At 36.4% G+C, this 17,586-nt stretch overlaps 3 protein-coding genes across 10 annotated transcripts in view; 2 read left to right on the top strand and 1 right to left on the bottom strand.

Moving 5' to 3' along the window:
- The first annotated feature begins 1,471 nt into the window (after nucleotides 1-1,471).
- Nucleotides 1,472-12,033, top strand: LOC106092043 (uncharacterized). The gene is made up of 7 exons (XM_013258785.2): nucleotides 1,472-1,684; nucleotides 1,748-1,980; nucleotides 2,053-2,223; nucleotides 2,291-2,492; nucleotides 7,673-8,136; nucleotides 11,321-11,500; nucleotides 11,562-12,033. The coding sequence occupies exons 1-7, from the start codon at nucleotides 1,487-1,489 to the stop codon at nucleotides 11,812-11,814; spliced, it is 1,701 nt and encodes a 566-aa protein (XP_013114239.2). The 5' UTR covers nucleotides 1,472-1,486; the 3' UTR covers nucleotides 11,815-12,033.
- Nucleotides 11,874-17,001, top strand: LOC106092048 (uncharacterized). The gene is made up of 4 exons (XM_013258797.2): nucleotides 11,874-12,209; nucleotides 12,280-12,503; nucleotides 16,385-16,561; nucleotides 16,621-17,001. The coding sequence occupies exons 1-4, from the start codon at nucleotides 11,874-11,876 to the stop codon at nucleotides 16,847-16,849; spliced, it is 966 nt and encodes a 321-aa protein (XP_013114251.2). The 3' UTR covers nucleotides 16,850-17,001.
- The window catches only part of LOC106092045 (ethanolaminephosphotransferase 1), a 26,421-nt gene continuing 25,170 nt past the window's right edge, over nucleotides 16,336-17,586 (bottom strand). For all 8 annotated transcript variants that reach the window (XM_013258789.2, XM_013258787.2, XM_013258788.2 and 5 more), the window contains exon 10: nucleotides 16,336-17,189. In XM_013258789.2, coding sequence (XP_013114243.1) covers nucleotides 17,133-17,189 — 57 coding nt within the window. In that variant the 3' untranslated portion in view covers nucleotides 16,336-17,132. The remainder of the gene's footprint in view (nucleotides 17,190-17,586) is intronic.

Here is a 17,586-nt window from a genome sequence, read left to right as displayed (position 1 = left end):
TTTCCACAGCAAAAAAACACCAAATTCTGTTGAAACCTTGGAAACGGATAGAGCTATCTCTTTGACATTTGGAATGGTTACAGCTGAGGTGCCGGAGATAGTGTGCTAAATTTCAAGATCCTAGGTTGCCCGGGCGTCTTTTGGCAGGCCTCTAAAGTTGGCCACCTCGGTATTTCGAGAATTTGTTGGGGCTGCGAGAATTTGTTGGGGTTTGCGATCCGATTTCCAAAAATTTAGATAATGCTCAAAAATCCCTACAAAAAAGTCTGCTTGAGGTCTACAATATCTCCACTGCTTTCGGGGATATACGACTTTTAATTTTTTTTAAGAAGGCATTTGTGGTATGATTTTTTTTTTTTTAAACAGGATATGAGTTCCTGATAATTAAGTTAAAAGTTATACAGTTTGAAAATCAAAAAATATAAAAAAAAACATTTTTTTTTGGCATTTATTGGTCAAAAAAGTTTTTTTATAGATTGAAATTGAAAAAATTTGCTTAAATACTCTTTTATTTATTTTTTGTAAAGAGTGCATATTTTAGATGCGTTTAAAGTGAAACTTGAAAAAAATATGTCAACTTAAACGGGAGCTATATGTACCACAAAATTGGCAATTTTTTATTAAAAAATTTGAAAAAAAAAATTCTCAAACTCCAAAATCCAAAAATTTTCAGATTCCCTATTTGGATTTACGTGTTTTTTTAGTCCATATGTCAGACTATATGTTCATTTTTTAATGTGTTTGTGTCCTTTTTTGATACACCTGCCCCCACTTCTCGGAAATACTTACTTGACCCCATCTTTGGCGGAGAAATTCTTACTGTACTCATTTGAGTCCCATATTGAGGGTGGGACTGCCTCCCAGAAATTTAACAAAAACGTTATGTCAGACTCCTACTTCATTCCCAAAAACTCTTCAATTTCAATCTCATTTTGCTTCGATCGGACTGCATGTAAGCTTTTGAAGATTTTTCAGATGTCAGGGGCCCCTCATTTATTGGGACCCAGAAGACTTTGTATGCATCAACGTAGACAAAGTTTAGACCTTAATACACAATACTTGTGGTGAGTCAGATCAGTATTATAAGGTGATAGCTGAATCTAGAGCAAAAATCATTCATGGTTTATTACTCTATTAGAACTCGTAGTTGCAATGTAATTACATACAATGTAATTAATTAAATTTGCTAAGCACCTAACAGCCATCCAGGTAATGGAAATAGTTTTTCCTGAGATTTGAGAGTGTACCAAAAAATAAACAAAAAATCTAATTTTACCATATTCTCCATGGTAAGGTATAAACGAAACGTGTCCTCATGACGTTGTATTTTAGTCTTGTTGTAAAACAACTCAAACAAATAAATGACCATATGGGAGTTTGTTAGAAACAATGTCAGACTCCCGTGGAAATTTGAGTTCAGTTCGCTGCTGAACTTGAACGAGTAAGGAACTGTGTGCACATACCATCTGTCAACACCAGAGAAATAATGGGAAACAAACTAAAAGAGATACCATTTGAGAAATGGCCGCAATTGCGAGACTTATATCGGCATCTCATAGATAGTCCCTCTTGTTACAATACCATACAAACATTCATCGATTGGTATAGCCTAGATCCAAATGTGCCACTTACCATCTACACGCCCAGTGACGAGTGGGACAAGGATGGAACATATATAGCCCATGTAAGTAAGGCAAATAATTTAAATTACACGATATTTCATAGCTAAAATTGTTTTCAACAACAGCTACCTCCCCTCGACTATCTATACTGTAACACCCTCAAAGATGACTTGTCCGATTTAGTGCATGGATTAAATTGCTTTGATAATTCAAATATGGTGGCAGGTTTCCAGGAGCGTTTATTGCCAGCTGTAGAAAATCATTTTCTGGATTCTGGCTTAACCAGGGAACAGTTTTTATCTGTAGGTGCAGAGTGGAAAACCATTTCCAGAGAAAAAGCCCTAAACTTTAATACAGTGTAAGGCAAAATGATTTTTTCTAAACGTACAGACGTAAAACTGAAAAAATGTGACTATTCTCATTTCTCTAGTCTTCCCAATAACATAACCACAAAAGATTTGGATAAAAGTCATGCTGAACAGATCAACGATGTTTGGCCCCACAAAAGCCAGGATTCGTTAAACTATGTCAAGCATCTCATAAAATACAATAAGAGTGTGGGTATATTTGAGGACAATAATTTGGTGGCTTGGTGCTTGATGTAAGTTGATCAACTTAACAGTTTATATGCTCAAATAAGAGTTTTCTTTTCCTCTACCATTTCCTAGAGAGCCCCTGGGATCCTTAAGTTTATTACAAGTCGAAGAGTCCCACAAGCGTCGTGGCTTGGGTAAACTGGCTGCAAAACTCATCTCCAAGTATTTGGCCGAAAATAATGCTCCTGTAGCGGCGGCTGTAGTATTTGGTAATGTGGCCTCCCGTTGCATGTTCCAACAACTTGGATTTAAAGCCAATGAAAATGTCTACTGGACCTTTAGAGAATAAATACGTTATAAGATGTAGATAGTAGAAATGTAATATGATACCTTGCAACATACAACAATAATAATAAATTTATATATTTATCAATATCTGTTAGTATTACTTTAAAAATGTATTAATTCTTGTTAAATCAACTGCAATTATGATATCATTTTATACCAATCGATGTAAAGAATGACGAGTAAAATATACTATAAAACAAAAAATTTGGTTAAAATTTTGTTGAATGGGAGGCCACCGAAGAGCAGAGGTTAATAGGTCCGCCTATGACGCTGAATGCCTGCTTTCGTATCCTGGAGAAAACATCAGAACACATTTTCAGCGGTGACTATCCCCTCTCATTCTGGCGAGATTTGTAAAGTACCATGTCATGTTAAAATTTCCCCAAAAAGGGGACTTGGCTATAAAAAGGAGTTCCTCTATCATTGAGCTTAAACTTTAATAGGGGAGCACTAATTGATATGTGAGGAGTTTGCCTTCAATTTCAAAATTGCATGCCAGGTTATGGGCCGATTCGTGCAGAAGAAGCCATAGTACTAAATTTCAGTCTATTTGGATAAGTATTGTACCCTCTATACATTCAACAAGTAAAAATGTGATAAGTTCGGCCGGGTCGAATCTTCTATACCCTCCACCAAGAATCGCATTTGTCGAGCTCTTGCCATGGTATCTCTTTTTAGGCAAACAAAGGAGAAAAGAAAAGAATTGCTATGTTATTGGAACAATATCCAGTTATTGTTAATTTCAGACCATAATTGAACTGAATATTGGAGACCGTAGTAAAAGTCATTGTGTGAAATTTCAGCCAAATCTAGTTAGAATTGCGCACTTTAGGGGCTGAAGAAGTAAAATAAGAAGATCGGTTTATAGGGGAACTGTATTAGGCTATAAACCGATTCATGCCATATTCGACACGTATGTTAAAGGTCATGAGAGAAGCCGTTGTACAATTTCAGCCAAATTTAATAATAACTGCGCCCTGTAGACGCTCAAGAAGTCAAGATCCCAAATCGGTTTATATGGCAGCTACATCAGGTTATAGACCGATTTGCACCATATTTGCACAGTTGTTGGAAGTCATAACAAAAAACCTCATGCAAGATCGCAGGAGAAGTCATTGCGTAAAACTTCAGCTAAATTGAAAAAAATTTACCGATTATGGACGTTGATGATCCACAATGACCTGCATTTGAGTAAAATCTCAAGTGAATTGCTTTATACTGTACTGATTTCAACCGATGGAAGGACAGAGGGTCGCACGTATATATGCTTTACAGGGTCACAAATCAATATTTTGAAATGATACCATACTAGATTTGTATACATCCATTCGATCACTTTTTTAAAGTGATACCAAGGGACTAGATTTGTATGTCCCTTTCTATGGTGGAGGATATAAAAATGTCGTATCCGATATGATACTTTTACGAAATTTATTTGAATATGGGTAATAAGTTTGCTGAAAGTCTTGCCCGAGTTTCAAAATATTTAAAAAAAATACATATACTTGCGTTGATTACCCCCTAGGTTAGGTTATTAGGTTAGGTAAGAGAGGCAGTCCTTTACAGACGCACTTAGACAATTTTAAATCCATTATGATACCACAGTAGCGACAGACCAATTCTTCTGGCGGGAATCGAACCCACGACCCCTGCACCGGTAATCCAAGCATGCTACCAACTCGGCTACCGGGGCCTACCCCTAAGGGAGTCGAGCTTTAATTGCCAAGAGAATGTTACATAGAACGCAGAAATTATTTTTGGCAATTTTTCAGACAAATCAGGACACAGATTTCACACCACTGGTGAACGCGTTTCGATGAATACCATAGTGAATCATGTCCATGTTTCCGATCGGCCTACAGTTGTACAGGTCGTTTTTCGAAGTACAAACTTCAATTTTGGTGAATATTTTCAAAAATCCATTATATAGTGTACCGAAACTAGGGGTTTTCTTTTCCCGTCTGAATGGTATTTAAAGCACAAGAAGTAAAAAAGGCGTTAAGTTCGGCCGGACCGAACTTTGGATACCCACCATCTCTGGTATATATGTAAATCACCTGTCGTCAAAATCCAGTGAAAAATGCATACCAGCTTTATCGAAATATGTTCCGATTTGGATCAATTAATAATAAGTACGAAATATTGGTCTTTTTAGTAGCTATATCTTAAAATAAACGCATCTGAACCATATACGACACGAATGTCGTAAAGCCTTATATAAGTGACTGTGTAAAATTTCAATGAAATCGGATTATAAATGCGCCTTTTATGGGGCCAAGACTTTAATTAGAGGTATCGGTCTAGATAATATATGTACTTTATAGGGCCGCAAATAGATATTTCAATGTGTTGCAAACGGAATGACAAAATTAATATACACCCATCCTTCGATGGTGAGTATAAAAATGCCCTCCACTGGCAAATTAGTTCATGTCCGTATAAGTTCATAAATAGATCGATGCCTATTTTCCGTCTGGAGTCTCTAGATTTCAATTTTTATTAAATTTTGCTACAAAATGGTATGTACTTATTTGGTATGTGCCATCAACTGTGGGCAAAAAGCAACGTGAATTTTCAATTTAAACTTCGTGGGCTTAACATTTCGGGCCCCTTTTTTTTATTTGTTTTTCTTTTTTTGAGTTGACAAGATACACAAGTTTCCACTACCAGAAACCTCCGAGTTCCTTCCTTTCTTGAAACTTGCTCTACAAACTTATAATATATGTCTCTTGTTCCGAAATTTCAGTCAATCTCCTTTTAGCTGTTTAAATTTAATGTTTTTTTGTCAATTCTACTACCGACAATACTACCGGCAACATTTCGTCTATATATAAATATATATCGCAAGATATAATTTTTATATCAAATGTTGCTAATCCACTACCCAATGGTCGACGACAAATTTTAAAATATTTTAAAATCTTTTTATAAAAAGAAAACGCGTGCATAAATATCAAAACGCATTCACATGCCTGTTTTTTTTATAGATAAGACCGCCCACGATTCATACTCATGTTCCTAACATTTATTTCTGAAATTTTATTTTTAAATTCTATGGAATTTTCCCAAAGAAGGTGTTGAAATAACAGCAGCTGTAACATAGGACTTTGGGAATATTCCATCATGTTGCAATTTGGATTCCCTGCAATCGATAATGGCTGGTGGGAATTTAAGCTAAAAATAGAACACCACAAATAGATGATGGAAAGAAAAGGCGGCATAAATTATGAGCATGCCTACGGACAAACAACAGATAATTGTTTGACATATGTTGTATTTTTATGTGTGCGCACAGTGGGAGATTGGATGAAAACGGGAAACAAAATAAGAAATACTTCTTTGGGATTAGGCAAAATGAGACAATGCGATTGGTAAAGTCCTATAAAAAACGCATTTATTATTCGATTTCGTTGAAATTTGACGCAGTGACTTATGTTAGGCTTTTCGATATTCGCGTCTTTTATGGTTTGTATTACAAAATTTAACAGTGACTTATGTATATTTATTAGACCACTCAATGTCCGTGCCGAATTTGGGTTCATAAGTAATCCAATGTTCACCGGATTGTGACGAAAGGGGGTTTACATATATACCTGAGGTGGTGGGTATCCAAAGTTCGGCCCGGCCGAACTTAATGCCTTTTCACTTTTTTTATATGCATATATCTGCATTTTTATATGCATTTATCTGCATTATTACATTAAAATTTTTTGTACGTATCACACGATCTGTACAGCTTTCAGAGTTTCTGTTGTTGAAATTACATATGACATGTCTTATAGTCTAACGGCAGCTTTAGCTCAGTTTATATTTGAATTATATTTTAGAATGTACAAAATGTCAAATAGTGGTATGAGTCACAAATAGGCGCTATATTGTTCTAGGTGTTGATGGTTGAGGAACAATTAAGATTTCTAGTGGTTCATAAAGGCAAATCAAGGGATCATTTTATATGAAAGATACTACAATCTTTTTTTCCAATGTATTTCATTCATTGATCTTATAAGCTGCATGCGTATTATTTCTCAGCGTATTTAAGGGCATTTTGTTCCTTGGGGATCTGCTCGATATTAAAACTATTTTTCTTTTTTTAACTCTCTCCAGGGTTATAAAAAGCTTAGTTCTGTTAAGTCATGTTTAACAGTGCTCTTTATTTATAGCCTACATTAATTATACAACAACTTTAGCATTTGTTCCCTATTTTAAGAGACAAAAACGAACTCTGGTAATGAATTCTCAAACTATTGCTCTGTAATTAATAATAGTCTCTTAAGAGAACAATGAATTAAATAAGAGAATTACAACATGGTTGCCATACTAAATGCTTCAAAAGACATTTACATATTCAATCAATGTAACATAGTAAGTGTTTTTGTCAAAACAAGTTTTCAGTAGCAAGCATGACATAATTACTGGGTAGTGTACCGTACCCATCAGGTGAGTACAATTTTTTTTCGAGAAGTGCACTGTCTGTCAACGAGTTTTGGTTGTGTGTGTATTATACACACACACATTTAACTTCTTGGGCCCCTGGTAGCCGCAATGTTCTGTGTTCTGTCATGACTTCCAACAATTGTGTCTGGTTGGTCCAAATCGGTCTATAACCTGATGTAGCTCCCATATAAACCGATTTCCCGATTTGACTTCTTGAGTTCTTACAAACCTCAATTTTTCGCGCGTTTCAGAAGTGTTTCGAGGATTGGAAAAATATTTGAAGGGGACAAGATAGTTATTGATGAAAAAATAAATATATATTAAACAATTTAAAATTACGGTTATTTTTTGATCAGGCCTCGTAGGCGAATATGCATATGCATTAAATCACACCTAATCCAAGCGTATTATCAACAAAATTAAATATGAAGCTATGCTGATGGAATCTCCTCTAGTAAAACCCCAATTTTTATTTTTTCACCCAATCAAATCCCAATTCCCCAAATGAGAAAAAATCCCATGTTTAGGGAAATTTTCCCTAATCTGACAACACTGCCTGCTACCAACTCAGCAACTCTTTATTGGTCTCTTCTAGTTATAATTGTATCTCAGTTTGAATCATACGCTGGGCAAGCACTCTGCCATTGATGTAACGCACAACAGCTTTTCTTTGTATTCGCATTTGCTTCAGCCTTAGATATTTTGGCATAGTTTCAATATTTTTTTCATTAGTTCGTAGTTATCTCGAAAATTACATTTAAGATGTCTTTAGTGCAAATTACCCAGGTTCAAGCTGTTCGAAAACTAAGAGACGTGTATCTTAAAGATTGGCCTCAGCATTGTGTTGGCTTTTATTGCTTGGATAACTTCTACAACTGGATGAATTTGGATGGCAACAACAAACACTTGAAAATATACACTGTGAGCGGAGAGGATGGTGCTAACAGTGGTCTCTATGTCATTGTCGACCGCTATCAATTATTTTGTGGCTCTCTCAACACAACAGACTGTACGAAGCTCACAAATGCTTTGGAGCAATTAGATTGGTCTCTTGGTTTTAAGGTGAGCTCTTTTCGAGAGTGCCACAGACCCTCAGTATTGAGTGTGGTACAAAGCAAGGGGCTGCAGTGTGAGTACGATAGTCTGACTCTGCTATACTACATGCCATGTGACAAAGCCAAGCAACTGGAGATAGGGTAAGTACTAAATCTGAGATAATACATAAATCCGATAACGTGAAAAAATTAAAATGTCAAAAAAATTGTTTGAATAACTTTTAAATGCGAACATTTGCGAACAATAAAGCAGTAAAAAACAATAATGCACAAATGTGAGTCAAGCTAATTGGCGAGTAAGTGCTATCGATCAGCGATGGACATACACATAGACCATTCTATATTATTTTTCTCTGGCATAGGAAAATATGTGTAAATGTGGGACTATCAAGAAAATTCCTTTAAAAATAAATACAGTCCAACTTTTATAAGTCGAATTTTCTTTAAGTCGAAGCTCATGTAGTGACAATGGCATTAAGGAGGCAAATTCGCTTAAATTCTTTTCGCAAAGGGAGATTTTTTAAGAGCTTTGGGAAAATAAAAAAAAGACATAAAATTCAGAAAAATGCATGAAATATTTATTTGAATCGATAGTACCGTCCATATAATTAAATGTTTGAAAATCATTTCATGCAAATGACCATGACCATGACTCCGCCTCAAATGGTCCACACGATTAGTCCAAATTTGGCATACTCTTTCCAACATTTCGGCCGGTATCTCACGAATAAATGCTTCAATGTTGTCTTCCAAAATCGTCAATTGAAGCTAGCTTGTCTGTATAGACATGAGCTTTTACCCCACAAAAAATAGTCTAAAGGCGTTAAATCGTAGGATCTAAGCGGCCAATTGATCGGTCCCGAACGAGAAATAAAATGTTCATTAAACTCGCCTCTAAATAAGTCCACTGTCACGCGTGCTGTGTGGCATGGCTCCATCTTGTTGAAACCACATGTCATGCAAGCCAAGCTCTTGCATTTTGCGCAAAAAAATTGGATATTATCCCATGTATCATCACCATTCACACTTACGTTACGATTCGCATCATCTTTAAAGAAGTACGGTCCAATGATCCCACCAGCCCATAAACCGCACCAAACTGTGACTTTTTCTGGATGCATAGGTAGCTCTTGTAATGCTTCTGATCTTCGCTCCAAAATCAACAATCCTGCTTATTTACGTACCCATTGAGCCAAAAATTAGCTTCGTCGCTGGAAGAAGCGAGCTATGAATTTTCTTAACAGAGTACTCATTTTCATAATAAAATTCAATAATTTGCAAGCGTTGTTCGTTTGCAAGACGATTCATGGTTAAGTTATAGACCAAACTGAAGATGTTGAACAGTGAAACAAAATACGAAACGTGAGTGAGCAGTTTAAAGTTGTTGCAAAAAAGATAATAGCTAATAAAAATCACGGTTTATAACTCGAACATATATATTGGCCGGTTTTCATTTTGAGAGAGTCACTCACAGAGTAAACTGAAATCCATTTATGTAATTGAACATATGACATCAACCACATAATCAATTTTAATTAATTAATTATAGAAATTAATGAAGGATGCTTTGAAGCGTATAGATGAAAAAAAACTTTACTACACTATTGCTTACCATTAGTCATATAACCAAGGCATGGGACATTGATGTCACTAGTCAAACGATTGCAAATTGCTTTAAGAAAGCAGGATTTGGTCAGCATTCAGTATGGAAAGAAGAAGATGACATACACTGATAGAAAAAAGATGTTGCAAATTCATGCACTAATGGTGTCATTGTCATACACAGGCGTTGTTGAAAATATTGTCAACATGCGGGGTTGATTTTGTGAACGCTGTTTGTTGTTTCATGCACTGACCGTTATGAGCATCATCCGTACAAAATGTGTATGTATACCCAGCTTATTTTCAAATGACTCTTAAAGCATTGTTTGTACATAAGCCGCTGTGGTGCAATGTGGTAAGGCATTTGCAAACACACAATGGGATGGATGGAACACAGGTTCGATTCTCAGCGGCACACAAGATCTTTTTGCAATCTTCAAAAAGCAAAACCTGTGCCAAAGACGTTGACAGAATGTGAACGCCAGTAGTCAAAAACTGTTGTTGATTTATGAACATTTGTGGTTGATCAGCTAACATCTGTGTGTTGATTTACTTTTATGGCTGGTACTATGGTACTTTCTTCACCGTTGAAAACCCATATTATTACGATAACTTTTTCGAAACACTACACAAATAAAAATGATAGAATAACAATATTATTAGAATGTTACCATAAGTAATGAGAGAATGTCCTACTGAAAATAAACTCAGCAAGTTTTTTTTCCTTAAAAATCTATTATCTAAAAAAGTAATCGGCGAAAAATATCGCGAAAGGCGAATGTAGTACCAGCCTTTATGAACAAATATGGTCACTTTGACAAAGCCGTGTTAAGTTTTTTTTTTTGTGGGTCTACCTTTGAGTACAATATTACTCTTCAAGATTACATTGTCGTATCAGACTGACGATATTGTTGAACATTGTGCACCGAATCTGCTACTTACGCAGAAAGTACAATAAGTTTTCATCGTCATAACGAGAGCTAAGGGCGAATCGATGCTCGATGACAAGGCGAGTTATGGCGCCTTCAAATAACCAATGGCCACCCTGTTCCCGCGGCGAGATCCAGAACGAGCTTGCTCATCTACAGAAGCTTGATGAGGATCCCCACCTTCACATGAAAATGTGGCTACAACAGAACTCGGTAGAAGAGTTTATTATTCATCCATCTAATAAAGTTTTATAAATATCATTAAAAAATATAAGTTTGTGTCTGTACTCGAATGAAAGCCCAACTAATGACCATTACAACCGCAACAAAAAGAGGTAATCCCTTAAATACACAATATTTCAAGTAATTATTAATGTATAGAATAAACATGAATAAATTCGAATAATTGTACTTATCACAACTAATTATAACTGAATAGAACAAAAATGTATTAATTCGAATAAATGTACTTGTTTTTTAATGTGCAAAAAATATTATTAATAATTACGTAACTCGAAGTCCCCATAAGTCAAAGTTTTTCGGGACAATGGTGGTTCGAGTTATGGAAGTTCCACTGTAAAAAAAAATAATTCTGTAAATACTTACAACTGTATTCACAAAACTCAAAATACATAGATATTAATTAGGTTAATAAATTCCTTTGTAGAACTGTCAAATAAACCTTTTTAATGCTTCATTAAATTTTGTGAATAAGGCCGTTATTATTTTATTCAAAATAAATGTAATGCGTTAAGGTTGGACCACCCTTTACCCAATGTTCATAACTTTTTCAGTTGTCCCCAAGGATTTTATGTTAAGCCCTTATCATCTGCCTCTGATGCCGAGGTTATTGACACACTGTGGCCAAACAGACATGACGGCTCTTTGTTTCTCATAAGGCGTCTCATCGATTGGAACACAAATATGGGCGTCTATGTAGAAGGAACCAATGAATTGGTTGCCTGGTGTCTGCGGTAAGTTCTCAAATGTAATGACTATTGATTGACTCCCCACTATAATATTATTCTCTTTTAGTCTACAGGGTGGCTTTCTTGGAGCACTACAAGTCAAAGACAATTACCAGCGCTTAGGTTTGGGCAGTGTTGTTACACGAGCCACATCTCTTCGCTTAGCCGAACAAGGCAACGATGTAATGGCCCTTGTGAACGAGGAGAACAGGCCTTCTCGTGGTATGTTTGAAAACTTGGGTTTCACTGTTACTGATCGCTGTTATTGGTTACGAACATATCCAACCGTGGAAAACTTTGCATGGCCCGATGGCGAATAATAATCAAAGAGTAATTAAGAGCCATGATCGCTTACTCTTTTCCAACGCATAGCAGTTAGATGGTAGAGCATAAGAACAACAAACTTTTAGTTGTCGTTTGTCCGTTCTCCTGTCTGTTTGTCATAATTGTAATTTCATTTACACATACCCCCAAAAGCCCCTTAACTCACTTAAGTCGAACAAAGAAAAATATGAAACAATTGCAAATTTTGAAAAACATTGAAGACTTGAAATTATTGCGCGACTTGTACAAAAAGGAATCGTTGGCCACGCGCCATGGCTACTACACCTTGACCAATTTCATAAATTGGTTCGAGCTAAATCCTCATTTGGACTTTGTCAAGGTGTATGTGGTAAGTAGCACATGGCGTGAGAGTGGTTTTTATATCATAGAGGTAAGTAGATGGGAGATGTTTTTTTTTCTTCTCCTGATCACATGAAGCCAATTGTCTAATCACACTACAGGATCAATATCAACTGTTTATCAATTGTGTGGTATATAATGAGGAGGAAATAACAATGGGAATCAATTCCATGGATTGGAAACGCGCCTACAAAATCACAGCTTTGCCGGCCATACTCATGGACATAGTGGAGAAAACCTTACAGGGGCTACCGGTGAAATACAGACACACCACTCTATGGACGTACGAGCAAGACCGAGAGGCAATACAACTCAACACAACTCAGTAAGTGACAAAAAAAAATTGAAAACAACATGGAAGGAAAGGCAAATGTCAAACGGAGCTGACTAGAGAACACCCCTCTTTTTTACACATACTCCTACACCTACAGTCTGCATTGGCCGGTATCTTTATAGGGACACTGTATCTAAATCTGAACTGATTTTAGTAGCATTTAGCAGAAGTGTTGTATCCAAAACTGAAACGACAGAAAATCTTGGGCAAATTGATGATAAATTTGTTTAACTATGCCTTTATAAATGCATGTCGGGCGAACTTAGTGTGAGCGATGTATTTGAATCAAAACTGATTCACTAATGTCAAAAATAGCTTTCTTTATTCGGCCAAACATGTGATATGTGCAGAATTTGTTGACAATTGTACTGATTTGATAACAAAATTAGAAGGACAGACAGACGTTAAGACGGACATTATGAAATCAAATCAAAATATTATTCTTGAGTCGAATGTTATAAAAGTATAAGCGTTAAGTTCGACTGGGCTGAATCTAATATAACGCCACCCTTGCTCCCGTTCGGCTAGAATTGTGGAATATTCAAAATTTATTCAGTTCATTGCATGATCTCTATTTACCAAAAGATTTTCTTTATATACTTGGATAAGATTTGCTTCCTTGTTTGCTCAATATGCTCAGACCACTCTTAGTATATATACTAGAGATAGAAGGAATCATGGTGCTTCTTCAAAATCGGAATTGATCCCTTTAGTAGCTTAGAAAGTCAAATCGGGGGATCGGAAGCTGACACAAAGTGTTACCAATTCAAACGATTACATTTTTTTGTGTGAAATTATTTTTTATTGATTCAAGCGACAAAAATGTGTGGAAGTAATCTTAAATTCAGAATCAATTTGGTCTGAATCTTTCAAAATACGTGGTGCAAGCTGCACGAATAATATCTGCTGGTATGGCTGACAGTAAAGTGCGAAACATGAATGTTTAGCTTGGCTTGCTTATACATGATTTATGTAACGGTGCCGAGTCTTATTGTACATCGGCGGTCACAGTTGCCCCTAGCGTCACTTGTCATAATAGGCAGCCATAATAAGTAGAAGACTGCACAAGAACCCGATGTGTAGAAGCCACCAACAAAATATTGGGTCTGTTCGCGTCCTTTTCCGTAATTACCAGAAAAATTTGCAGGATAATAAGAACAACCCCTACTTTTTTTTAGTAACTAGATCAGTTCGCGTACTCTTTCAGTACAAAATTTTCAGGAGAGTGAGAATAGCCTTTACTCTCTTTTATTATTTGTTATAGTGTTCTGTTATGACCGATCTCCCGATTTGACTTCTTGAGCCACTGGAAGCCGGAATTTTCATCCGATTTGTCTGAAATTGTGCACATGGTGTTCTGTTATGACTTTTAGAAAACAGTGCCAAATATGGTTCAAATCGGTCAAGAACATCCATATAAACGGATCTCCCGATTTGACTTATTGAGCCTTTACAAGCCGTGATTTGGCTGAAATTTTGCATATAGTGTTCTGTTATGATTCTTAACAACTGCGCCAAGTACGGTCCAATTCGGTCTATAACTAGATATAGCTCCCATATTCAGCAAAATTCATCGTGGTAAGTTCCAAAGATTCGGCCCGGCCGAGCTTAGCACGCTATTATTTGTTTAAATTAAACTGCTGGTTTTCATAAAACAATTGTTCGATACTGCAAATTTCTACGGGAAAAAAAGAAGACAAACCCGTGTTGTCTGTGATCAAATCCATCTGTTGTCTGGCAATATATTTTTAGTCGCCATTTAAATCCTTCGATTTCCGGTGGTAGTCATTGACCATGAGCATTAGCTCGACTCCCGGCACGGGAAAGCTGTGAGCACCACACAGGCCGGAACATTGAGATCAGATCTGTGCGATGTTCATTGCTGTAACGAGAAGCTTAGCTGCGAGCTACCGAACGCGATCACAGGTTGCCGATAGTGGAATGCTCCATTCGGAGTAGCTGTACCTGCAGCCGCGGACAATCAGCGGTATTCGAGCGGAGAGTCTCAGTGAGAGGCCGGGCGGCACCGGCTCTTGCACAAATACTATGATGCGGGTTATTGCCGCCTTTCAATAACCAGCGGCCACCCTATTCCCGCGGCGATCGGTCCTATAGTCCGGAACGAACTTGACGAGGATCGCCACCTCCACATAAAAATGTGACTTCAACAAAAACAATGACGTTAGCTCGACTCACTCGCCTTTGGGAGAAATAACATAAACATAATTCATAGACAAGCCAAAATAAGCACACCTAAAAAGTAGAAAATTACTTCGTTTGGGCATTCGTAGACTTAAATTTTCAACACGATCAATTTGCGAGTTTACTAGTTGGTCAATACCAGCGCTGCCAGTATCATTATTGCGATTTATGGTGCGATACACAAACAATTTGATCATTTAGAATTGTTTGAGGTCGCCAGCAAAAGCCAGTTGTGATTTCCATCCAAATACAACGCAATCACACTATTACTCCTAAATTTCATCACGAATAACTTTCTTTTTAAATAAACGGAGAAGCAATTACTTTTTGGTGGCTTGCCCATGAACAGTGGCAAACTTCTCATATAATAGAAATAAAACCGGAGGAAAGTTTTGTAAGGTAGCTCTAGTAGGTTGTGAACCGATTCGTACCAAACCTGGTACAGATGTTGCAAGCCATAAAAAAGACATCTTGCAATTTTCTCAGCCATATTGGATAAGAATTTTCTTTTCGCCTTAATGATTATAATCGGAAAATCGGTTTATGTGGCAGCTATATTAAAATATTGATCGATTTAGCCCATTTCCAATCTCAATGAACATTATTTTGAAAGGTAATGCAACAATTTACCAGCAAAAAACATTACCAAGCGTAAAACTGTAAAAAGAGCAAAATGTTTGTGGGAAAATTTACATTTAATGAACTATGCTGTAAAGGTCCCCATGACATAAACTGACGGAAATAAATTTGCAAATTTGACGCAATGCGACACCTCTTTTGAGGAGAAGTTTTTTCATGGCATAGTTATGATGATCTCGCCAGGATTTGAACCCAGACGTTCAGCGCCATATGCGTACATGCTAACCTCTGCGCTACGATGGCCTCCGACAGGAAAAAATTCAATCTTACAAAAAGGGTAAAAAGCATTAACTAGAAATGCAAAAAGCGTTCACTTTTTTTCGATAAGCACTAGGTGGTAACTTTTTTGGTTTTTGGTGATCTAAAAAGCACCAAGTTGACATCTCTGATTTTGAGTAGCATCCTTTACTTATTCGAAAGCAAGCGTACGTTCGATAGACGAACTGAAGGACCAGATCGACTTAAAATGACATAACAATTAGACCAATACTGCGAGGTATTACAAATAATATGACGCAGATAGTATACCCCAATTCCACAGTTGAAGTTATAATATGAATTATAAAAAATATTTGGTGAGAGAACACCAAATCGTTTTGTGATTTTAGCTCAGCTGACCTCGTAACTTTACTTTTAATGGTAACGTCCCAAACTGAAAGCGACACCTCTATATAGCTGGAATACTGCAAATATTAATGACCGGATGATCATAACTGAAAAAGTGGTTTCAATACTTTTGTATACTTCCCTTTCCCCTTATGGAAATTCCTAAGCTTGGGGACATCCCCCGTGTGTTGGTTATGTGATAAAAACTTACTTTTTCGATTGATACTTACCTATAAATTGAATAGCGCAATTCTTTATATTCAATATATCAAAAAGTTGCACAATTGCTGTTTTCAACAATCTGCCGAGAAGTCTGGTACACATCCCATAAAATTTCTGTGTCAGCCTATTTTAGTGAAATAATAATTCATTCAAATTTGTTTTATAACATCTCATGGGCAACTTTATTTATACAATATTGTCAGGTGTCCCGAAGGATTTGAAGTGCGACCCCTTAGTGTTTCTGACGCGGCAACCGTAAATAATTTATGGTATTCTCGCCAAGATGGCTCCCTGGACTTTCTGGAATCGGTAATTACTTACAATATAAGCCTTGGTGTCTATCGCAAGGACACCAACGAGTTGATAGCATGGTGCACAAGGTATGTATCATGAACCTCGTAAGAAAGTTCTTTTCAATCTTAAATTTGTCTTTGCGCAGATGCCCTTGTGGTTTTTTGGGGACTTTACATGTTCGTGAAGAACATCGCAGACATGGACTAGCATCGCTGCTTATCAATGAATTCTCCCAACGCTTGGCCAAGGAGGGAGAATGCGTGCGAGTTATGATCAACGAAATGAATCGTACCTCTATGAATCTTTTTACAAAATTCGGTTTTCGTCTACACGAAAAGGTCTTTATTTTATTTTGTGAACCACGAAATATTTAACAATTTACAAGTGTTTTTTATTTCTCATTCATTGTCATTGTCATTGCCGTCACTGTCATCGTCATTCAGTATGTCATTCATTGTCATTGTCATCAACTATAAATAAGTTTCACATATTAAATGTTAAATAAAGAATTCAGATGATTGATGTACTTGTTTGTATGTGTCTTAAATCTAAATAATATTGCCAGGCTTATAGGTTGGTTTACACTATGGCTAAAGATCAATCTTTTTGTGATCCTTACTTTTGACTTTGTCTGCTGTGTGAAAGTCTGACATACAACTAAACAATTTCCTCTGGCGTTTCCATTTCCTGTTCTGCTGGTTCAGGTTTTACGATCTGTGACCACACATGGAAGTAGGAAGAAAAGACACATTGTCAGTAAACTCTTATTGGTAGTCTTAAATATGGCCTGTAGCTCATGCAAAACCCAGCATTCTTTTAAATAGTACTTACAGCTATAAAGTTTATAAATATTTTTAGTCTAAAAAACTAAATTATCTTAAAAGTAGATCATATTCAGATTCAATGCAGACCCTTATTTTGGGCTCTGTAAACTTTTGCTAAGAATAGTAAAATAGATTGTGATGATATTTTTAAAATACAATTGTGAATGCAACAATTTAATTGAAGATAACTCCCTGAAGTTCAAACAACTGACATGCATAATAAATTGATGCAAGGAACCATCTCCACATGGAGCCTATGGAAAAGGTAAAGGATTTACTATAAGGCT

The sequence above is a fragment of the Stomoxys calcitrans genome, chromosome 3 (genome assembly GCF_963082655.1).
Source record: "Stomoxys calcitrans chromosome 3, idStoCalc2.1, whole genome shotgun sequence".
NCBI classification, from domain to species: domain Eukaryota; kingdom Metazoa; phylum Arthropoda; class Insecta; order Diptera; family Muscidae; genus Stomoxys; species Stomoxys calcitrans.
Note: the sequence above shows the minus strand (reverse complement) of the source record. Positions and strands in the feature narration are given on the sequence as shown.

What these genes read in the sequence shown, in the direction of transcription:
- LOC106092043 (XM_013258785.2), top strand. Translation starts at nt 1,487, where the DNA reads ATGGGAAACAAACTAAAAGAGATACCATTTGAGAAATGGCCGCAATTG. An exon ending in TTGGTGGCTTGGTGCTTGAT is followed by an intron (nt 2,224 to 2,290) that starts GTAAGTTGATCA and finishes ACCATTTCCTAG; the next exon opens with AGAGCCCCTGGGATCCTTAA. An exon ending in GCCAAGCAACTGGAGATAGG is followed by an intron (nt 8,137 to 11,320) that starts GTAAGTACTAAA and finishes TAACTTTTTCAG; the next exon opens with TTGTCCCCAAGGATTTTATG.
- LOC106092048 (XM_013258797.2), top strand. Translation starts at nt 11,874, where the DNA reads ATGGTAGAGCATAAGAACAACAAACTTTTAGTTGTCGTTTGTCCGTTC. An exon ending in GTGGTTTTTATATCATAGAG is followed by an intron (nt 12,210 to 12,279) that starts GTAAGTAGATGG and finishes ATCACACTACAG; the next exon opens with GATCAATATCAACTGTTTAT. An exon ending in TTGATAGCATGGTGCACAAG is followed by an intron (nt 16,562 to 16,620) that starts GTATGTATCATG and finishes GTCTTTGCGCAG; the next exon opens with ATGCCCTTGTGGTTTTTTGG.